At 50.3% G+C, this 24,271-nt stretch overlaps 1 protein-coding gene across 2 annotated transcripts in view; it reads left to right on the top strand.

Annotated features, from left to right (window-relative positions):
* The window catches only part of LOC144828936 (uncharacterized), a 410,356-nt gene that overhangs the window by 202,030 nt on the left and 184,055 nt on the right, over positions 1–24,271 (top strand). For both annotated transcript variants that reach the window (XM_078687588.1, XM_078687589.1), the window contains one exon: positions 4,655–4,690. In XM_078687588.1, the coding sequence (XP_078543714.1) occupies positions 4,655–4,690 (36 nt within the window). The remainder of the gene's footprint in view (positions 1–4,654; positions 4,691–24,271) is intronic.

The following is a 24,271-nucleotide window of genomic DNA, read 5'->3' on the forward strand; positions in this document are numbered from 1 at the left end:
TTCTATGAAAATAAAATCTCATCTGCTCACAACACGCAAAAAGAAACGTTTAAAGTCCTGAAAGAACTCAGACAAGTCAAAGAGCAGAAGCCTTCCTTTGGCATAGAAGACTGCGATAAGTTCCAAACCTTCTTTACCACCAAAGTGGAGGACCTCCTGACCACAATTGAGAATACCCCCAGGCCCCCATGCCCATTAAATCCACTACCAATCTATCCTCCTGTGCAGCAAGCCCTAACCTCATTCCCCTCGCTCTCGCACGAAGCCCTGACTCCACTTCTAGGGCGCATGAAGTCTGGCTCTCCCGCAGACCCCTGCCCACCCAGGACCTATAAGATGGCCCTCCCTGGGATTGAAGACGAGATTCTATCACTCCTGAATTCTTCCCTTGAAACGGGAGTGGTCCCGAGAGACTTCAAGGAGGCGCGTGTGATCCATCTCTTGAAAAACCCGGGGCCGATGTTAAAAACCTGAAGAAATTTAGGCCAATATCCCAGCTCCCTTTCCTTTCCAAGGTACTTGAAAAGCACGTACTCGCCTCACTCGCACACCATCTAGATGCCAACCACCTCCTACAATTTAATCAGGCAGGTTTTCGGGCGCACCACAGTACAGAACTAGTGATGCTGGCAGTACTAGATGGACTGAGATTACGGGCCGACGCTAAGGACCCCTGCGCCCTGATCCTTTTAGACTTGTCCGCGGCGTTCGACACCATAAACCACAAGCTGCACCTGTTGCGGCTGTCTAATTTTGGGGTGCAGGGCATAGCCATGACATGGCTTACATCCTTTCTGAAGGATCGCTCTCAGAGAGTGCAGCTGGGTGATGTGGTGTCTAGGCCGGGTACTCTTCCATGTGGAGTCCCACAGGGATCGGCATTGTATCCCCTCATGTTCAATGCATACCTCCAACCCCTGATAGCCGCACTCAACCATCTGGAGTGCCAAATATACAACTACGCAGATGACACCCAGATCATCATCCAGATCGACAACTCCACATCAGCCCACTACAGAGTGCAGAACATCCTTAAACTCACAATTAACTGGTTGTCGGCCAACAGCCTCAAATTCAATCCAGATAAGACTGAGGTACTGGCCATCACCACTGACACCAACCCTTGGAATAGCCTTTTCTGGCCACCAGAGTTAGGCAAATGCCCCGAGCCTGCCCCGGCAGTTAAAAGCCTGGGCATCAAGATCGATAATAAACTAACTATGGCCTTACAGGTATCTACAATAGATGGGGTTTGCTCAAGCATTTTAAGGCAGTTGCGGGAACTGGCCCCTCTCCTCGCTTTCGAAACCCTTAAACGAGTGGTAGTTGCACTGATTATATCCAGACTGGACTACGGAAAATCGCTCTACCTCGGACTCCCAGATTACCAATTGTCTAGACTCCAGATCATCATGAACGACGCGGCCTGTCTAGTGTTCAAGGTTCCGCGTCGCACTCATGCCTCCCCCCTCCTGCGCCAACTTCACTGGCTCCCCATCAGGCAAAGGATAAAATTCAAGGGCCACTGCATTGCTCATAAAGCCGTTTACGGCAAGGCACCAGAATACATCAAAAAGGGCTTAACCAACTATGCCCCAACGAGAGCACTCCGATCCTCGAAAGCTAGGATGTTAGTCTGCCCCCGCTCTCGCCTGGTATCCCTTGGAGGCAGAGCTTTCTCTACCATCATCCCACAGATCTGGAACAAACTCCCTTACAACCTCCGAAAGGAACACTCCTTGCTTCCTTTCAGGAAACGACTCAAAACCATTCTCTTCAAGGAAGCCTGGGGCGCACAGTAAAGTACTGCCTCCCCACCAGTAATCCAAAGCAGGTTCCTCTCTCTCAGCGCTTAGAGACCGTTGGTGATAACGCGCTATACAAATGCAAATTACAAATTACTGTTACGGAGGAAGCCCAATTTGCAGGAGTCCCACAGTGGTGTAATTTGGGTGATAGACATTTGAGACGCCTGTTGGCCTTGTACCACAACTGCACGCAGTGCTGCGTCGGACCTATCAGATCTGAAGGCAGGCGGCGGCTGTAAAGATTACCAAGTAGTCCCTTACCTTCCATAGAGTGTCTGTCAGCAAGGTATGCCGGCTCGGTTTGTGGGGCGTGCAACCAGAAGTTAATCTGCTTAAGATGCGCCGCCCAATAATATAGTTCAACATTTGGAAGCGCTATCCCCCCATCATACCAGCTTCTAGTTAACTTATCTTGCACAATTCGGGGTGGTCTCCCGCCCCACAGTAGGTGGGATACTGTTGCAGCTATAGCTTTAAAATGTGTTTCAGGGACCATTGACGGGGCGTTTTCAAGCACATACAAAAAGCGCGGGAGAGCCATCATTTTGTTTAGCGCCGCCTTGCCCAAAAGCCACACTTTAACGTCGCGTTTAAACCTCTCCAGAAGGGGGCGGAGGTTTAAATTGTAAAATTTGTCGGGGTCTTGCGTAATAAAGATACCCAGGTATTTTAACACCGTCGTTGCGGTCCTCAGGGGGCAGCTCAGGGGCAAGACAGGTGGGGGGCCAGTTAGGTTATAAGATCAACTGGACTAAGTCCATCCTTTATGTCCTGACACTCTACCGAACTTCTCACAGACGTTTAGTAATTCGAGAATAGATTTTTTGGGGGAGTTGAGATATAAAAGGATATCATCCGCGTATAAGGATATACGATCCACCCATACATCGGTCCAGCGGAGCCCTTTGATAGAGGGTTCCCATCTGATCCAGATAGCAAGTGGTTCCAAGATCAGTGCAAAAAGCAACGGAGATAGTGGGCATCCCTGCCTCGTGCCTCGGCTAAGAGGAAAGTCTCGGGAGATGTGTCCATTGGCCGAGACATGCGCCAGGGGTTTAGTATATAACCGGCGAACCCAGGCGCAAAATTTGGGACCAAATCCCATATGTTGGAGCACTGCGAATAAATAAGGCTATTCCACTGTATCGAACGCCATAGTAGCATCAAGCGAGAGGATGACTGCAGGTTCACACAGGCATCATATGCAAATCAGTCTTGTCCCTGTGCCTCATGGGAACAGTCTAGCCCGAACTGCCAAGCCATGTCTTTCCTGGACCGGAATCAAGCATCCTAGGACCGGTTTCTGGCTATCAGCCGTCTTCAGCCAGGATAGCTTGACTCCAGTGGCTTAGTGAGCAAGGGACCCACGTCTGGGCATACCCTTCCCACCTTCTGGGCTGGATAGTTTTTCCTGCCTGTCTTCCCACCGAAAAGGAGGGGAGACGGGAAGGGGGCCTGCTCCTGCTAGCAGGAGAGGCTGGGGGTCACATTACAAAGGCTGCCAGGCCTTTGGAGCTCTCCTGCCACATATGGCTCTTCCAGGCCTGGGGGAGGTGTGAACACCTCGCCCAGGAAAGGCTTTGTTTCTGGGCTCAGGGAGCGAAGGCTCCCACCCTAGGGGTCCAGAAACATGTCTCGCGGTGGCAGACTGGTGTGTACTAGTCAGGGAACCCACCAGAGGCTGGTCGTTTTTCAGGGGGCATCTCTAAGATGCCCCCTGTGTGCATTTTTCATTAAATCTCACACTAGCATCAGTGTGGGTTTATTGTGCTGAGAAGTTTGATACCAAACATCCCAGTTTTCAGTGTAGCCATTATGGTGCTGTGGAGTTCGTAATGACAAGCTCCCAGCACCATATACTCTTAATGGCTGCACTTCACTTACAATGTCTAAAATGGACTGTAGGGGTACAGGGCTCATGCACCTGTACCCTCACCACTGGCATAGGGCGCCCAGCTAGAGGGGTGAATGATCTATGCCAGGGCAGTGGGTTGTAGGCATGGCACACAGGGATGTGTGCCATGTCGACTCTTCACTTTGTTCTGCACCAAAACACGTAGCCTGCAAAGGCAGTGTATGTAAAGGTACAAGGCCTCTAAGGGTGGCACAATAAGTGCTGCAGCTCTTAGAGGTCTTCCCTGGTCACAGTGCCCTGGGTACCATGGTACCATTTACGAGGGGTTGACCTGTGGCCAGAGATGCCAATTGGGTTAGTTTTGGGGAAAGAACACAGGCCCTGGGAACCTGATTGTCAGGGACCCAGGGCACATCAATTGAAAGTGCAGGGTAGGGGGGGGGGGGGTTCTGCAACAGAAACCCACTTTCCTACAGTTGTACATTGATTTATTGCACTATTAGGTTATTGTTGAGTGCTGGGTTTGCTCACCCCCTCGCTACTTTCCTGTAAAGCATGTCTGAAGCATACAACCCCAGCCTCCACAGTTGAGGCCCAGTAGCCCATACTTGCCCTGTTGCCCACTGAAGGGTGTCTGACACTGAGGGTCCCCCACAGATCGACAATTGGGAATGATTCAAATATGCGTATGTATGGGAGAGAGTAATTCTGGAGAGCCGCTGTTGCAAATAAGTAACTAGTTTCACCTACACCACTTGCTTAACAGTGTACAATCTTCTTTATATTAGCATGCACCCAACCAACCTTCTTAAGAAGAAATCGTGACTTGTAGAGCTGAAATTCTCTTGATAATATGGTTCCGTAAGAAATTGTTAGAGCTGTAACAAATCTGAAGTTTCTTTCTACGCCTTAGATGTCTTTTTATTTTGTGGATTGAATGGAAATCAGTTTCAAGGTATGTCTCTCAAAAATGTTTGTTTTGCCTTTACAGAGTAACATATTAAAAGAAGATGCTCTGCTTTTCTTGGTAAGTGCAAGTGTCATGTTTTATGTTCACATTACCATAGTGTTTTGTTCTACAGTTTGTTAAAGGCAGATATTTCACATCTGAAAACATTATTGGTAGACAAAGTAGATTGGTGAATTTTACTTGCTAGATATTTGTTGTAAACCAACTCCTAGTAAATGTTTTTCAACTGGTTTTACTTTAGTGTTCTAAGCTCTATCCTTGTATCTACCCTGTATTTAAGTGAAAAGTATTTCAGTGGGGTCAGCAGAAAACACATTCCATCCCTGCTAGGCAGCTTCACAGTTGGGCCTTTGCTCTTCAGAATAAAGTACAGAAAAGTTGTTGCCTCCATAGAAGATGTCATTTTTTAAGAATATTTTTATTTATAGCACGCACAGAGGCTACTCACACAGCATTTCGTATAATAGACATTAACCTAGTAAATTTACAAACAAACTTCCTCCCTCAGAACCTACAACTAAGCAATCCTCATAATAATCTTCCTAAGATGGCAACCTGTACGAGTGGTTAGTAGTGAAATTTGAATAGAAATGTGATCTCCCGTTTTTTTGCGCAGTATTTGACTAGCCGAAAACAGATGTGTAGCATATCTGTTAGCCAAACGATTACGACTCTGCACTGAGGAATTAAGGTGGAGATTAAGCAACCAGGGTAACCTTGAAGCGCCAGGTTCTCAGCCCCTTTCTAAATTTAAGATGTCAGTGCATAAGTTGAGGTGAAGTTAGGCAGAGTTCTGCTACTTAGATGCCATAAAAGAAAGTTCATCCACTAGTGTCTTTCTGTCGGTTGAGGAGCCGAGAGCAGAAAGGTCAAAGAAAAGGAGATTGAAAGGATAGGCAGTGAAGATTACATTTTTACCTGCGTTAGATGGGGGGACCTGCATTATGGATAGGATGATGTGCAGTGCAGAGGTTTTGAAAAAGGTGCGCTTCTGAATGGGGAGGCAATGAGGCGGTCGGCGTGGGAGAGAGGAGCTGCTTAAGACGGCTCCCGGTCCATGTGCTGCTCCGGCCCGGCTCTGATCGGCTGTAGAGCTCCTTCAGTACCATCCGACCCTCCCTCCTGAATCGGAGAGTGAGGGGCACATGTAGAGCTGCCCAGATTGTATTTAAGACCACCGCACAATGTATAATCTGTGGCGTAAGGGAGAAGACAACAGTATACAAAATGGCGGTTGGACTTGCTCCGAGGACACCGATAACTGTGAGCCCTCTTGAAGGTATGCCTGGTGCCTGCATTTAATTGGATTCCCGTTGACTTCATCGCGCTGTGGGGTCACAGAGTGTGGGCTTCTGTGGGGGACATTCCCCGCCGAGTTTTTCATCTCCACACTTGCCTGACTTTAAAATGGCGGCCGCCGGCGCAGTGCAACAAACGACCAGCACCTCTCCGGGTTCGTTTCTCAGCTATAATTCAAGGCCCTCATGCGCTTCAGACCACGCTTGAGTTGCCAGGTTGTAGCTTTTTTCAGTTTGGGCTCTGTGGCTGACATCACCGGGCTGCACCGCAATAAATATTTTTTTTTTTAAAAAGACAGACTCGGCGAAACCGAAACTAAAACCACTGTAGGAGCGGAGATCCCTCCCAACCCCCCCCCCCCCCCCCAAACTGCTACAAACAGCCATCAACGCATCACAACCAGGAGAGGACCCCTCACAAGAGTGGAGGAGCGCAACTCACAGACACAAAAACAAAGCGTAAGTTGCAAGCACACTGCCGGGCATGAGCAGCACTGTGCGACAGCGCCCTTGGCATAAACGGTGTCACAACAGGGTGGTCCACACCATGTTGTGCTATTACTCTAGGACAAAAACTGGACATCTAACTGACCTTCACCTCTCCCCCATCAAGACGTAGAACGTGATGAACTTACCTCCGATCGCGGAGACCTAGCTATCTGGTCGATGCCCGGTGGAGCTACCTGATAGCTACAGAGGAGATGGGTTGTGGACTTCCCCCTCGACCTTCACCTACCTAGCCGGACTTTGGACAGTCTTACTTCGTCTCCCCGTCGTTCCTCCCTCTCACCTCTCACCTCTTTACCCTAACCCCTACCACTCTACGCTCCTTTCCTCTCATCTTCCATACTCTTTAACTGTTTTTCTGCTGAGACCTAGCCATTTGGCCGATGCCCGGTGGAGCTACCAGATAGCTATAGAGGAGATGGGCTGCGGACTTCCCCCTCGGCACTCACCTACCCAGCCGGACCTGGGCAGACTTTCCCTTCGTCTCCGTCATATCTCCCTCCTACCCCTTTTACCATACCCCCTGCTATTCACCTCTGCCTTCACCTGTCCTGGCCCTAGTTCCCACCCTGTTTTTCTCTTCGCTCTACTCCTCTCCACTTTCCTGCTGCTGACCTTTGCCTTCACCTGTCCTGGCCCTTAGTCCCCACCCTGTCTATCTGTGAATTTTCCCTCGTCATTTGAGATCTAGCTATTTTGTCTGATGCCCAATGGAGCTACCTGGTTTAGCTATAGGGGATTTTGTTCTAGCCTTGTGTGAGAAGTTGGCCTGATGTGCAGTGCTCACTATTCTAGTGATCACTATATATCAGTCCAAACAACCCTTATTGATGATTGGTTGTAAGTCAACCTTATAGACCAGCTATCCTAGTAGCATGGATACGAGCAGTCTAAGGCTAAGACTCTAGAGGGCGTGTTAAGCCAGCTGTTTTACCATCACATTACCCCTTGAACACCCAGTGAAAGGACACCACACAAGTGTTATGAAAATAAACAATGTATTTATTAGAATCACAACAACCCTGTACTCTTTATGAGGACAGGGTGCTAAGCACACAACAAAACTCTTATGAAAATACTTAAGTTAGCACGTTATACACAAATGCCCGAGGGGCACGAAAAACCATATACTCTCAAAGTGGAATGCGAATTACTAGCAGGTAAGTAACAGTACTAATAGGCTTTGGAATCGCTAGGACTTGACTAGGGAATCGTTAGATTACTTCTAGGAGACCTAGGGGACTCGGGTGCAGAGTGTGCACTCTCACGCGGGATGCGGGACAAAGTCTATGGAGGCTAGTAAAGGCAAAGTTAGTGTTCACGGGCGAACCCGACCTGGTAGGGAGAAAACGACAGTGGATCCTGACCCTTAGATAGTGAGGCTATGCTGGGACACCGAAGTGCCGAAGTTACCTAGCCCAGGGGCTGCAGCTGCATAGGTCTGAAAAGACGTCGGGAATCTCGTTGCCGGACCAGGAGCCTGGAAGAAGGAAGTTGCTGGCAGGCGACCAGTGAAGGAAAGTTCGATGGATCCAAGCCTGGATCAAGGAAGAAGGAAACCTGAAAGCAGAGGGGACCAAGTTCTTGAATCACTAGCCAGTGATTAAGTGGGCACCAGGATGGCACCGGGCGAAGTCACCGCAGTCAGGTGAGTGGGCGCTGCTGGGCTCTGCAGTCTCTCGGACCAGGAGGCGTTGTCGGCGACCAGGATGGAGGTGCGAGCTGTCCCACGAAGGTTCTTGCTGTCGACGTCGCTGGACCCAGGATTGGGCAACAAGTCTTGGCAAATGCAAGGCCCACGCGGTGGACCTAAAATGGCGTCTTGGGCGGACCAGGAGGGTCCAGGGTACTTCTCCGATGGAGGGAAGCAAGGGCCAGTCTGGAGCAACCAGACCAGCAGCAGTGTTGTCGTCGGGCGTCGTTCGGAAGGCCACAAGCCAGCGGGCTAGTAGCCAAACAACGCGGTGAGCAGCTGAAAGCAGAAGGGCCCCCACGCCGATCGTGGAGATGCTGGGGGGCTGCTCTTCGGTGCTGGAGCTGCTCAGGGTGGGGGCTTCTCGGACCCCAAAGCACTCACCAGGAAATTACTCGGTGGGCTTGCTGTGCAGAAGTCGTGCAGTCTTGGCGATGGCCGGTCCCTCGAGGTCTCGTCGCACCCACGGTACTCAGCTGTGCTGTAGAGGTGGGTAGAGGTCAGAGGTGCCAGGGAAGCCGGGTCTCGTCGAGCTGGGCAGTCGGATTCCGGAGGAAGGACGTGCAGCAGACCGCAGTGTTCTTGGATGGTGCCTGCGGATGCAGGGTGACTACTCCTTAGCCACAAGGGAGAATCTTGAGGAAGAAATCGTGAAGTCCTTTCGTGGAAAGTGGTATCTTGATTCCAAAGATGATCTGATTTGGAAGGGGGCCAGTCTCTACCTTTATCTTGGAAAAGGGGGCTGGCACGTGACTAAGTCCTGCCCTAGGGGTGGGACCAGGAGGGGGGTGGTTACACCCACTTCCTTGGCGGGCTTTTCCCCAGCACAGGGTCTGGAGTGTCCCTGGAACTGGTTCCAGCCAGCCTATGCACAGTGAGCACCGGGGTGCCACGTGCAGTCACCTTCCTCTAAAGCCCTGCCTACCTACAATACACAGAACCCTGTCTGGGACGGTGCTGGCACCGCCCCTGGCAGGAAACCCTTTGTCCTTATCTCCTGCTCTGGGAGGACTCCCAGCAGCAGGAGGGCAGACTTGTGTCTCGGTGGCAGCATCCATTTTGTGGATGCTAAGGCTCTGTCTGACTTTTAACCGGGTTATAGGTTACATGCATGTCGTGTCCCTCTAGAAGGGTGGAATGCTAACCCCGTCGCCAGAATTGGCGAGGGGTTAGTATTCCAATTCGTATGACACCTTACTCGACATGTTTTGATAAAGCGATACCAGAGTTGGCATTTAACCGCGAGGATTATAATGCACTTAAGAGTATATGGAATGCGATATCATGGAAACGGCTAAGGGATAGATCCCGAAAGCCGCAGACAGGCTCAGCTCATGCCAGAGCACCATCTCACACGATTCCAAGCACTCTGCCTTCAGGATTGTTAAGGCCTGCCATAGGAGTGACTGATAGGAGATCTGTGTGTCCATTTTAGGGTTAGATATAGGTATACTATATCTAAAGCAAAGGGTGAGTACACCACCTTGCCCCAGCTGTCGTGCAGCCAGTTGTGTCAGTTTTAGTTAGTCACTCCAGGGGTGGCATAATGCATGCTTCAGCCCCTGGGAGACTCCTGGGTACACCTCAGCCCTGGGTACAGGGACTTGGAGAGGGTCCAGTGCCAATTCAGTACCTGAGTACAATTTGGATAGAGAGAACAGCTAGGCTGTGGGTCTGATTAGCAGGCCCACAGCCAGGGAAAGTCGTAAACCAGTGCAGCAAAAAGCAAAAATCTGGGTGATCATAGGATTGCAGACCCTACTCTCCTACACCTTGTATAATGTAACAGCATTTACTTACACTTGCATCCAACCTCTGCACGGCCATCTGCATAGCTACACACCTTCCATGGACCTGGTCTGCTCTGTCGTGTGTTATATATTTAGCTATAGGGGTGACAGGTCAGGGATTCCCTCCTTGGACGTCACCTACCCAGTCGGTCTTCAGCCAGACTTCCTTTAGTCTCTCCTGTCGTCTCTTCCCGCATCCTCCCTCTATTTTTGTCTCTCCTTCTCTCCTCTCTCAATGTATTGAGACTGAACTATTTTGTGGAATGCCCGATGGAGCTACCTGGTTTAGCTATAGGGGAGATGAGCCGAGGTCTCCCTCCTTGGTCGTCACCTACCCAGTCGGCCGTTAGACAGACTTCATTTCGTCTCTCCCTGTTGTCTCTGCCCCATCCCCCCATTTTTTCTCCTTCGAAGTCCCCTCCCCTCTATGCTCCATTTATTTTGCCCTACGTGTTTCTTTAATTGTTTTTCCCATTGAGACCGAGCTATTTGGCCAATGCCCGGTGGAGCTACCTGATAGCTATTGAGGGGTTCTGGGACTTCCCCTCGACTGTCACCTACCCAGACGGACTATGGACAGACTTTCCTTTCGTCTCTCTACCGTATCTCCCCGCTATCCCTTTACCCTTACCCCCTTCCCCTCTACACTTCAATCAACTCGTCTTCTATGCTCTGGCATTTGTCTAACATCTGATGTAAATTGGAACTGATGTAATCTTGTTATGTAATTTTTGTGGAACCTCATGTAAAGCGCTCTGATACCTCCGGGTCTAGCCAGCGCTATATAAAACTCTTGAATAGAATAGAATAATAGAAGAAACAGAGAAACGAAGGGGGAGTTTCAGTATCAACTGGGCAGCACAACGTTAAATGACCTGTAGCCTATGAAGTGATTTCCTGGAGATGCCCAAATAAGAGAATACAGGCTTGATATCACCAAATGTTGCACTTCTGTTTTCCGGAAGGCATCGGGGAGAAAAAAGAAGGGTTTTCTGAGCATTTTCATGGAGAAGCAGCTGTCAGAGACTTCCAAAGATGAAAAAATTAACTATTATTCTAAGATATCTAAAAGAAACATGTTAGTTATAGATTCCTTAACTTAGAATTACCCCCAGCCGTCAGACTGGATCCGGAAAGTTTTTTCCGTCAGCAGTACCTCTGCGTGTCGCGAGGTGGCGTAGGTCGACTCCACGTCCGTCGTTGGCGTCGTGGTCGCCAGGATGACTTTGCAGTAACTACTTAGACGCCGCCCTTGCGCACTGACGTCGGTTCTTTTTTTCCGTTCCAGCCAGCGCAGATCCGGAAAGAGCGGTACCTCCAGTCACTTTTTTTTTTATATATATATATATATATTTTTATTATTATAGCGCAAGAGAAATAATACACATATAATACACATATAATACACCAAGCGAAACACAGCACAGCCGTGTATGTGGGAACGAAGATACGAAACACCATACAGTCATGAGCAAGAGAAAAACAAATACCAGCGAGGCTGGAGCATACAGTTTAAACTTCAATGACCGCCGGCATCTCCACATCATTCACCACCAAAATGACAGGATATACAATAGACACATGTGACACCCAGATATGCAGAAGAACAGGAGAATAAGCCACAGCTCTTGCGGAGAGGAAAAGGGGAAATAGGAAGGTCATAGAAATTAACAAAGGAAAAAAAAAAAAAAAACCCGCAACCCACCACCCTACACCCCTGCTTATGGCTACGACCCAACCCCACTCGCAGTGTGTCTGTCGCCCCCTAAACTACACCCCAAGGGTAGGGAAAAAGGTGGAGGAGGAGAATAGTAAAGTACGATACGAGCTCCCAGACTCCCGCCCCCCCGCCAAAAGCAGACACCCCCTACCGGCAAGACAGCAATTCGCGGCAAATCAAGAAATAGTTCGTAGGGGAGCCGTAACAAAAAGAACATCCCATCCAACCCCGGCTCAGATGAAAGAGCAAATCCCGTCAAGACACATCAGAAAAACAGTACCCAGGCCCATCAAATGTACAATCGGTCCCGCTCCCACAGATACCACCCAGCAAAAACAGTGACAGTGCATTGAACGTAGCCAAGCTCAGCCCAGACCCTCGCGGCCCATCACGAAAAGTCCCTCCTGCACACAGAGATCACCATGATTATGCACGTTGAGTAGTTCAATTCGAACCGCCATCATAACAGGAGTGCCAGAAAATCGTAGAACGTTAAAGGTAATGCAAGGAGAGGAGAAGCAGGATAAACGTACACAAAGTTCAAAAGTCAAAGCAAGTCCATGGTCCACCTAAGAGAAAGTAGCAAGGCGGTGACGATCGAGTACAGAAAGAGGTGAAGGTCGAAATTGGCAAACGTTGCAGAAGAGACATTGTTCCATAATGGCAGTAACATCCAGTTCGGGCGGCTTCAATGTAGTGCGTAACTCACATCCAGTCTTCTCTACCTCGATAGCTGCCATCTTAGGGTTGCTGGGAGGGTCCAGGTCAATAGTCTGCACGGGGACCTCGGTGGCAAGAAAGACAGTATCCTCGGGTGGAGTATCTAGGCTTTCTAACAGCAAAGGGTCGGAATCCGGTCTCGAGCAAATACGGTCGGCAGTTACGACCATCCCTTGGAAGGCGGCGGTGAACCGTTCGTGGAGCTGCAAAATGGCGGCCAGCACAGTGCGCAGCGACGGTGTAGTTTCAGTCCGCCCCATCGCCCCTCAATGAGCAACCGGGCGGGTAACTGAACCTCGGAGGTCGACTTCTCCGGGGTTCAGGGCAGAATCGATGTAAAACCACAATTAAGCACGCACACAGCACAGTGGGTGCACCGTCGCCGCTAATGAGGAACCGAGCCCAGAGGACCACCGGGAGCCCAGCGGGGTCTCCGGGAAGCGGAACCTCGAGCAAGCAGACAATATTTACAGGCCGCTGTAGTTGCAGGGGAAAGCCATCACCGGGGCATCATCCAATAGGGAGAAACAAAAAAAGCCACTTCGAGAGACCGGATCCACCCACTTTTCGCAGCCGTTGCTGTTCGACTCCAACCCGGCCAAGTTGAAACTCGAGGCCCCGGCGTCAGAGCGGAAGCAGGCCAAGAATGGCGCACGGCATAACTTCGCCGTCCGGGCCGCCAGAGATGTCGGGGTTGCACCTTTCGAATCAGATGCTATTCACCAGCACGGGGGTCCGGCGGGATTTCAGGATAAAGTACAGGATTTATGAGCTTCTGGCGGCGGTCGACGGAGCCGGGAGCTTATGCGGCCATCTTGTTTCCGAGCGTAGCTCCTCCCCCCTCCAGTCACTTTTTGACTGACTTTTTTCTCGACTTTTGTCGACTTCTTTTTCGAGTCTTCGACTCCTAAAGTGCATGAGGGCTGCTCGGCTTCAAGCCATGCGGTTCCTCTCATCGGATGATGTCGATGACAGATCAGCACGCATGTGTCTCTTTTGCCTGGATCAAGTCCCCAAGTCATGCTCAGACTGCCGGTCGATGGCGCCGAAGGCTTTGCGCGAGCGGTCCCGAAAGCTGCTTGAGCACCGGCAGTCAGCTACGAGCCATTCACGGTTCCGGTCGCGGTGAAGGTTGAGGGACCGATCGCGGAGCCACCACCATTTGTGCAAGTCTTCGAAGTCTTCACACTTGCGGTCTGGTAGGTCGAAGCATAAGAAATCATCTATGAAGCACAGTCGCTCTTCGACTTCTCCTCGTCAGTCAGCCAATCCGATGAGGGACGCGGGTGGTGCCTCTCCTGCGGCTCTGCGTGCAGAGCCAGACAAGTCGACTCCCCCTTTCCCTCCCTTTCCGGGACCAGGAGCGACTCCCGCCCAGCTTCGAAAGTTCTATGAGGCGGTGCATGCCATCTTTGGGCAGACCAAACCTGCTGGCGCGCCTTAGGGCCCCGCAGACTCGGTTGGAGGGCCTAGGCCTTCTCCGCTGGCGGCTCCGGCGCCACAGGCCCCCCTTGAATCCAGGCCTGGATCCCGACCGGCACCGGTTGATCTGATTACGCCTCCACCGGTGCCGCTTCCTCCAGCACCACTACAGAGTTCAACGCCGGCGTCGACCCCGGCCTCCATCCCGACGTGGAGCCGGACTGGCGTCGTCCGACGCCAGAACCGGCACCGAGAGGGGTTTTTGTGCCCCTCTTCCCTCTGGGATACCTTTTCAACCACAATGGCACCCAGAGGATGAGGAGGAGGACTGGGAGGAGTCAGGTGACCCTCTGACTGACCAGTTGGACAGTGAAAAGGACTGGAGAGAGGAACTTGGTGATGCAAGTGGTTTGGGCAACACCCCTGACCATGGCATGTTGTCTACTCCTACTGTGGCTATGGAGGAGGGACCTTCATACGCAGTGGTGTTGCGCAGGGTGGCCGAGGCTCTCAACCTCGAGGTTCCTATGGTGGCGGTCAGGACTAACCTCCTGACAGAGTGCTTCAACCGGCTGCAAGCTCTTCGGAGTTCTTGCTACTGTTTAATGAGGCCCTCACCTACTTCCTTTTGGGCACGTGGTCTAGGCCCAACACAGGGACTCCTGTGGACAGGATGATTGCCAGACGCCACCTCCGGGCTACCCCACTTTCCTCTCCCGACACCCCACACCGGAGAGCTTGGTAGTCCAAGCCTCCACTTCCAAAAGCTCATTCCCTACCGCTCCACTGGAAAGGGAATCCAAGAAGCTGAACCACCTTGGAAAGAAAATGTTCTTTTCTTCCAAGTTAGGACTGCGGTCAGTAAACAACGCATGTCTCTTGGGCTGTTATTTGCACTCGGTGTGGAATACGGTGGCTCAAGTGGTGCCTCAGTGTCCGGAGGAGGCCCGGGCAGTGCTCACCCAGGCTGTCACCGCCGGGAGGGATGCAGCGAAGTTTACCATCCATTGTGGGCTAGACACAGCTGACTCTCTGGGCAGGACCATTTCAACGTCAGTAGCACTTCGTCGCTATGCTTGAATGAGGTCAACTGGCTTTTCAGGGGATGTCCAGAACACCTTAATGGACAAGCCCTTTGATGGCGTTGCCTTTTTGGCGACAAAGCAGACAACGCTCTAGAGCGTTTTAAGGCCTCGCGGGCTACAGCCAAGTCCTTGGGCCTCTACACCCGGCCTGCACAGTCTGCTTTTCGCTCCTTTCGTGGCTACGGAAGGGGGGGTCCCGCCCAGAGCCACAGGCTGCAGCAAGTTACCCAACCTTCGCGTGTTCGGGGACGTGGGAACAACCTTTGTGGTTCCGGGGGCCAGCGGGTGGGCCAGTCCACCAACCCCCCTCAGCAGCAGCCTCCAAACCCTCCTAGTCCGACCTTTCAGGCCCATCAAATGCCAGTTTGCGGCAGGATTCCCCGCCACCTCTCCCACTGGCGCACCATCACGTCGGACAGGGGGGTTTTGCAAATAGTCAGAAGGGGCTACTCCCTCCCCTTCGAGACTACCCCCTCCAGCCATGCCACCAAGATACCACTGCATGTCCGAGGATCATCTGGCCCTTCTCCAGCAGGAAGTTACGGCCCTCTTGGCCAAGGGAGCTATCAAGCGAGTTCCTGTCCCAGAAGTAGGTCGTGGTTGCTATTTCCACTACTTTCTGGTGCCCAAGAGCGACAAAGGCCTGCGTCCTATCTTGGATCTCAGGGATGTCAACCGCTTCCTCCGGAAGGATAAGTTCAAAATATTGACGCTTGCTCAGGTCCTATCTTCCCTCAACCCAGGAGACTGGATGGTAGCGTTGGACTTGCAGGACGCTTATTTTCACATCCCTGTCCTGCCTGACCACCGGCGTTTCTGCGGTTCACGGTAGGCCATGAGCACTTTCAATTTACCATGCTCCCCTTTGGCCTTACTAGCGCCCCGCGGGTGTTTATTAAAGTGATGGCGGTAGTCACAGCTCATCTGCGCAGATCAGGGGTTCCAGTCTTCCCCCTATCTCGACTTCTGGCTGTTGAAGGCGGGCTCGCCCCAGGCTGTCGTCACCCATCTCCAGACTACGGCCGACCTGCATTTGCTGGGGCTCAACATCAATGTGCCGAGGTCACACCTGACTGCCTCTCAGAAGCTCCTCATCGTCGGAGCGGTTCTGGACACAACGCAGGTTCAGGTTTATCCTCCCGAATAGCGAGTCCGGGATATTCGGGCTATGATTCCGATCTTTCAGTCTCTATCCCGGGTTTTGGTCAGAATGACAGAGGCTGCTGGGCCTCATGACCTCGTGCATCCTGCTGGTAGATCATGCCAGGTGGCATATGCAGGCTCTGCAGTGGGACCTGAAGTTCCAGTGGGCAGATCGTCCGTTGCAGTGTTGGCTAACGAATTGGGATTGGGTCAACGGCAGATCCCTTTCCCTTTCCCAACCAGAGTTCACAGTGGTGACAGATGCATCACTGCTGAGATGGGGAGGCCACATGGGAGAGACTGAGATCAGAGGCCTCTGGTCTCTGGTGGAGTCTGGGCTCCACATCAACCCTCTGGAGATTTGGACGATCCGTCTTGCACTAAAAGCATTCCTTCCCTCTGTCCGGGAAAGAGTAGTGCAGGTGTTCACAGACAGCACCACCGACATGTGGTACTGCAACAAACAGGGCGGGGTAGGGTCGTGGATCGTATGTGAAGAGGCTCTCCATCTCTGGACATGGCTGGAACATCCAGGCATATCCCTGGTGGGTCAACACCTGCCAGGGTCACAGACCGCCAGGGTGGACAAACTCCGCAGGTGCATGATTGATCACGAATTGCGTATTCACTCGGAGGTTGCGCAAGTTCTCTTTCAGCAGTGGGGAGAGCCTTGGTTAGATTTATTCGCCACCGAAGAGAACGCGTAATGTCAGCAATTCTGCTTGTTGGAATTTCCAAGGCGGTACTCGCTAGGCAACGTTTTTCGTCACGAGTGGAGTTGGGGTCTTTAAGGAGTGACTTATAGGTGCATATGTGTGTATAGGTAGATATAGATATACTATATCTAAGTAAGGGATGATTACACCACCTTACCCAAGCTGAGTGATCAGCCCGTGGTGTCAGTTTGGAGGGCCAGCCAGGGGTGGCATAATGCATGCTGCAGCCCATGGTAGGCCTTGGATGCACCTATGCCCTGGGTACCTATGGTACACTATACAGGGGCTCCCAAAGGTGACCCAATACCCAATCTGGTATGTACCTAAAGTACACGGAGTCCATTTTATAGGGAGAGCAGATATCCTGGGGCCCTGAAAACCAGCAAAACACTAGGCAGAAAGTTGAGGTGCCCATATAGTCCGATATCCACCTTCCTACACAACCCCCCCCCCCCAAATGAAAGGAGATAAGGCTATCCTTGTCCAGGTAAGCCTATATTACCTAAGTGGCAATATAAGAAAGTACCTGCACTAGCATGGTTACCCCCTGTCTCATGGTCCACTAAGCAATCCCTCACCCTGAGGGTATCAGAGGGTCTCCTAACGCGCACTGTTGCACTTCCAACTGGAATAATTTTAACGTTATACATATGATACGGTTTCATTAAACAATATCAAATTATGACAATCATCGAACCATCACTGTATTGTGACTTGTATTGTAATTTACTGTATGTGCTTATAAACATGAAACAAAGTTTTCAATTTCATAACATTACATCATAAACATTTCATTTTTCATGATTATTTTAGAACCAATGTTAAGTAAACCTTGTGTAAACCTTGTGTGTGTAGACTCAGGTGGTTGAATGAGAGAATGAAAATACCAGTGCTAATGAAAAGTGAGAAATAAACGGTGAGAGTACACCGTTTATTTCTCACTTTTCATTAGCACTGGTATTTTCATTCTCTCATTCAACCACCTGAGTCTACACACACAAGGTTTACTTAACATTGGTTCTAAAATAATCACGCAGTAACATAGTGGTAACTGTGGTGAGATTGCTCACCCTACATGTATGAAGGACCGTAACGTTACAACAAAATGTTTAATTATTTTTATTTTTTAGATACAGCCCCTGAAGAAGGGCGCCTGGAGGCCCGAAATGCATTGGGCGGGCAATGTAAAATGAGATATATACGAATGTCATAATCATGAAAAATGAAATGTTTATGATGTAATGTTATGAAATTGAAAACTTTGTTTCATGTTTATAAGCACATACAGTAAATTACAATACAAGTCACAATACAGTGATGGTTCGATGATTGTCATAATTTGATATTGTTTAATGAAACCGTATCATATGTATAACGTTAAAATTATTCCAGTTGGAAGTGCAACAGTGCGCGCTAGGTCAAGCGGTTTGCGCTTGAATTGTTGTGTTAATAGTTCATGCACGAGAGGGACATCGTGCCTACCTGCGCAGCACGCATAGATAAGTTAAAGCTAAAAAGTTTAATTATCCCAAAGACAGGTGTGCCCAGCCTCTACCATATCAGTATCAGAGGGTCTCCACCATAGGGAATCTACCCGTGGTGTGTTTTGGCAAAGTAAAAGGCTGGTGCTGGGATGGAGTACTGAAGTGAGGCTCCACTAATGTAGGGCTCAGCTTCCTCCAATCACTATCCACCATATATGCCTTTCTTTCCATGCCTGAGTTGCACTGTGCTCTCAGGGTCAAGCTCTGGCTACCTACAGCTGGAGGCTGGGTCCCTTTGGTTGGACCACTGGAGGGATAGGGCAGGTTTGGGGCCACTAGGTCCCAGGTTTGCCTTTGCCCAAAAGAGTCCTTCTGGGGAAGGTTCCTACCTAAGGGTGAGGGAGATCCCTTAGAGGTTTGAGGAATTTTCACCTGGCTAGGGCTGCTAGACTGGGTGCCCCTAATCTGCTGATGGGGGGGTTCCTCTGGACAGGGAGCCCTTTGGGGTCCACTGGTTTCCCTGATCTCTACAGCCCTGGGCTGACTGAGGCAGGGTAGAGAGGGGCAGGTTACTTGCTCCAGACTGGGTACCATCTTGGAAGGGTCCACTGACATCAGGGGCTCTGCCAGGCCAGGCCGGACTACCTCTGGGGCAGTTCCTTCATAAGGGGTAGGGTCAGTTCCCTGAGGAGGCTGACCCTCACCTAATGTCTGGTGGGAGGGAGACTTTTCTTCCTCCCCAATGTTCTCTGTCTGAGTGGAGTGATCCATAGTTTCAGGCTTCACAACACAAAAACCTGTTTGAGTTTGGGCTGTGACCATCACAGCCCTACCAACCTTTTCAGGAAGGCCTACCATTTTGGAATAGTTTCTTTTGCTATCTCAGCCCAGGCTGAGATCTCAAGATCATTGCCCAGTAAACAATCTACAGGCAAGTTTGTAGACACTGCCACTCTCTTTGGGCAAGTGACACCTCCCCAGCTGAGATTTACTCCTGCCATGGCATGATCCTTCTGCACTCCATCAATATTGGTCACCTGGTATGTGAACCCAGGTAAAAGCTGTTCTAAGGGGACTAGTCTCTGTCACCATAGTGATGCTAGCCCCTGTGTCCCTATAGGCCTCAGCTTTCTGACCATTGATGTGGGCTCCTGTCTGTACTTGCCCAAGGCATTGGGACAAGCAGTGAAGTTGGCAAACCCCATGCCATTCTCACAGACTAGAGTTGCTGTAGTAGGGGACCTGGTTAGGCCAGAGTCCACCTGAGTTCCCCAAGTAAACCCAGCCAAAGGCTTGGGGGCACTCCCACCACCTGGGGGATTACTACTAGTAGTAACAGGAGGTGTTGGAGTATTACTTGGGAGGAATATTTTCCTTATTGCTGGCTTTTGGGCAACTGCTGTCAGTTTTCCAGTGGCCAGGTTGCTTACATACATGGCAATAAGGTTTCCTAACATTAGAGGAAGGAGTTTGGGACCCACCCCCCTCAGAGGATTGTTGGGGCCCTGTAGTGGATTTGTCCTTAGATTTATCCCCACCTTTCTCTTGTGGTTTGGTAGAATCTTTCTTCTGGTCACCACCCTGATTTTTAGGCCTCATCCTGGTTCTGACCTATATATCTGCCTTCTTTCCCAATTTTGGCGAGAGGTCAGATCAGAGTCCACCAGGTGCTGATGTAGAACCTGGTTTTGACAAATATTAAGAATCTGCTCCCTCATAATCAAATTATACAATCCTGTATAGTCTTGTACTTTGCTGCCCAGTAACCAGCCCTCCAGAACCTTAGTAGCACATTCTACAAAATCAGTCCAGTCCTGAGTCTGTGTGTCTCTGAACAGCAACCTGTACTGCTCAGTGATTAAGCCAAACCCATCTATCAGAGCACTCTTCAGGACAGTGTAGTTGTCAGCATCCTGTTCACTAACTGTTAGGAGCTTATCTCTGCCTTTATCTGAAAAGTAGAGCCACAAGATTGCTGCCCACTGCTCCTTGGGGACCTTTTGCACTTTGCAGACCTTTCCCAAGCAGTTATCCATGTGTGGATGTCATCCCCAACCTGATAGGGAGGGACAATCTTGTTCAGGTTTCTATGGTCATGAGACCTTTCCCTATCTCTGGGTCCTATGCTGCCACCAGTGGGCTCTAGCCCACACAATTTCTTCTCTCTTTCAAGAGCCAGGGTCTCTTTTGCAAGGATAACGTCTTGCCTCTTGATCCTAAGCTTGACTTCGTTCACCTAGCTTTGTGCTCTCTCCTCTGAGGGGGAAGTCATCCTCCTCAAAGCAGAGGCACTGGACCATACTGAGGAATCAGAATGATCAGAACCACTGGACAGTGATCTGGGCCTTCTGGTTCCACAGTTAGGCCTATTTGGAAGGTTAGAGGTGGGCCTACCATGGCCCTCTCCACCTCCAGATAGCCCTAGGTTGCCCAGGTGAGCTTCATTAGCTGCATCCTGGTCATCATCCTCATCAGAGACCACTGGATCATCTCCAGTAGTATTTTCCTCTGTTGAGAGATGCCCCCCCTGTCTACCCTCTTGGTTACTGGGTCTGATGCATTCTCTACATCATGAGCCACTAAGATATCTACAGGTGGTTAAAGGTTGGACTCTGTTCTTGTCTCAACTTTCTGACTGCACACAGGCTTCTCATTTCATTAAAAGTGAATGAGTCATACTTAGAAGGCACCCTCTGGGTTTCTTCTTGAAGAGGGCCACTAGTGCCTGCTTCCAAGGACATTTTCTAGTGAGGTGTGTTGTGTGCACCTACCTACACTAAATGTTTTCCTACTAGAACCTCTCTAGGATTTGTAGTCCGGGTGTGCTAGACCCTTACCACCTACAACTGCTAAGTTCAGTAGAACTTATGTATTATAAGAACTTGATTTATATGTACCTACAGGTACCTTAATGTGATCTTTCAGATGATATCTTAAGATTATATGGTAAAACAACAGCAAGCTCTTATCCCACCGCTGCCACCAATGTGAGAAGTTAGCCTGGCATATGATGTCCACTATTCTAGTGGGCACCTTGCACCAGTCTAATCGACCCTTATTGATGGTGGTTGTAAAGTCAACCTTATAGACAAGTTATCCTAGTGGTAGCATGGACCAGCAGTCATAGGCTAAGACTTCAGAGAGCATGTGAAACACGCTGTTTTACCAATTATAATCCCTTGAATACCAAATGAAAGGACACCACACAAGGTATATATCAAATGCATATGTATTTATTCTAAACACAACCCCTCTGCACTCTTTGAGGTCAGAGGTAAAAGTACATCACAAGTTACTCAATTAGCATACGATAAGTTGCACAAATACAGTTATGCCCTAGGGGCCTCACAAACCATATACTAAGGAAGTGGTATCAGAAAAACGTGAGAGTTAGAAAGCAGGCCTAGGGTCTGTAGAATCGCTGGGACTACACTAAACAACCAAAGGTTAGGAAGTAGGAGGCCCACGGGAGACGCGTGCAGTGTCTAAACACAGTCGCAAGTTACAATTGACTTATAATGGGAAACAAAGAAGTTACATAGTTATTGTTTTAGGACACTTCCGGATGGACTACGATGAAACCCCTTTAGACTAGGACACTTCGAGAGTCAAGACCCACAGGAGCACTGGAGTACTCGTGTTACCTCACCCAGGGAAGCCGGGTGCATAGGTGCCTTTTTGGTGTCGGGTTTCGTCGTAGTTTTCTATGACGACCAGAGGAAAAGTGTCCGGGTGGATCGGTGATGTGAAGAACCTGAAAGCGGAAGGGACAGAGTCTGGGTCACTAGCCAGTGACCAGGAAGGAACCAGGCGATGTTGCGTGCTTGAAGGTGAAGAAGGTGAGCTTGTCTCTTCAGCCAAGAGGTCCAGGAGGCATCGACGATGACCAGGCGCTGGATTAGAGCTGTCCCACGACGGATCTAGTTGACTGCGGTGTTGGTATCCGGATTGGAACCAACCAGCCTTGGCAACCGCAACCCACGCAGGATGTCGAGATTGGCTCTGTTGCAGACCAGCAATGTCTGTGGCGCTTATCCTTTGAAGGGAAGCTGGAGCAAGCCTGGAGCAACCAGGAAAGCAATTTAGTTCAAAAGGAAAGTCTTCAGAGGGCTCACTAGCCAACGAGCAAGGAACCGGGAAGACGCGTCGAGCTGAAATGCAAGAGCATGGAGTGGAGTGTGAAGGCCTGAGCTTCGGTGCAAATGGCGCTCGGGTCTGGGGCTTCTCGTACCCCAATGCACAACTGTCAGGCTACCTCGGTAGTCGAGCAGTTAACAAAATGCAGGATGTCCAGGGCGTCCGGTCCCACGTCTCTCGTATCCGCCACGGGTCTCAGCTTTGCTGTGGATGTGGGTCGGAGTTAGAGAAGTCTGAGAGTCCAGTTCCTGTGTCGCTGAGTCTTCGGGTTCCGGCGGGAGCGTCGACAAAGCAGACCGGCAAGTTACTGGTGGTGCCTGTTTACACAGGGTGGTCACTCCTTGACCACAAGGGAGATGTCTTCCGTCTTCTAGTCAGAATAGAATGTCGAAGGTCCAAGAGTTCTGTTTCAAAGTTTCTTTCCAGGATAATCTAAAGTCCTGGAGACACAGCTCCTATACTTATACTAAGCTAAGGGGCTGGATTACCTGCCTAGGTACCTCCTATGGGTGGACCTGAGAAGGGGTGGTTACACCCCTTTCCCTTTGTCCAGTTTCGCGCCAGAGCTGGGGCTGGAGTGCCCCAGCAACTGGTTTGAACCGGGCTATGCATGGAGCACCTTGTGTGCCCCAGGCAGTGTCTCAAAAAGCATCTGCTGATGCAGCCCTCCCTGTCCCAATACACATCTGCCTGTCTGGGGAGGTGCTGGCACTGGACAGGAAACCTATTGTCCAGGCCTCCCCTGCCGGAGTTTCGTCCAGCAGCAGGAGGTCAGACTTGTGTCTGTGGCAGCAGCATCCATTTTGTGATGCTGGGGCTCTGTTTAACTTTAACCAGGTAAAGCAGTAACATACATGTTCGAGGCATGTGGGCTGCTGAATTCATATCTGCGCATAGATCGCCGCCTAGTGTTGGGTCCGGATGATTGCACATTGTTGTCCTGGAAGAGTCTTCGAAGTATCACGAGATAGGTGGCTCCTCCCCTGGGCTACAGTGCGTATGGGCATCCTCTCCATCCTCAGATTGTTTTTTTCTGTAGTGGGGGATCTCTGTGTATAGTCATAATCTAGTGAATAGTCCCGCCCATGTGCGTGGACCCCGGCAATCAAAAATAATCTCTTAAGTTGTCAAAATCATGCAGAAACTGCAAAGACACTTAAGAGAGAATTTAAAGACCAATAATGCAGCCTATAACACAGGCTACACTGTCCAGTACTTCAACTAGAAATTCCACCAAATAACACCACACATAAGAAATCCAGCCCAGTTTCTACCAAGAGAAACTTGCCTCTACCCTTAAAAACACTCTGGAATGATAGAGAGGAAGGCATGGACAGACAAGCCCCATAGGCTGCCATTATGTGGCTTAAACAGGATACTGTGCCTTTAAGGAAACCTTCTAGAACCTTCTCCCAGTATCCCAGAATGCATAGCAGGTCCAACTGACTTCAGTTCTTTTTTCCGGCTCCTGCTTACAGGACCCTGGCATTGAGCTCTCCCTTGTTTCAAGGGTTTATTGCATATTTTGGCACTTTTGTGTTTTAAGTGTTGCAGTTTACTCTCTTGGTGTTCTCTTTCTCTTCTGTGTGCTGCTTCAGGTATTTTAGTGCTCTAAAATGCCTGGACTCTTTGTGAAGTGTCCAGCATGTGGGAGGAAGAAGGCCAAGGGTGATCCACATGAGGTCTGCATTGTCTGCCTCCCTGAAGATCATGTCCCTGAGGAGTGTGTCATCTGCCAGCAGTTTACCACTCGTACTCTGAAGGAAAGGGCGAGGATCAGGCTGTCTGGCCTTGAGGAGAGGCGTCTGCAGGCTGCAGGTGGGTCTGGGCAGTCCGGGAAGGTTCCCTCTGCCTCTGCCGAGGCCTCTGGGGGGCTCCCCAGGGGCAGGAAGTCCGGCAAGCGGTCCCGGTCTCCGTCGATGG

The sequence above is a fragment of the Lissotriton helveticus genome, chromosome 4_1, assembly GCF_964261635.1.
Source record: "Lissotriton helveticus chromosome 4_1, aLisHel1.1, whole genome shotgun sequence".
Taxonomy (NCBI): domain Eukaryota; kingdom Metazoa; phylum Chordata; class Amphibia; order Caudata; family Salamandridae; genus Lissotriton; species Lissotriton helveticus.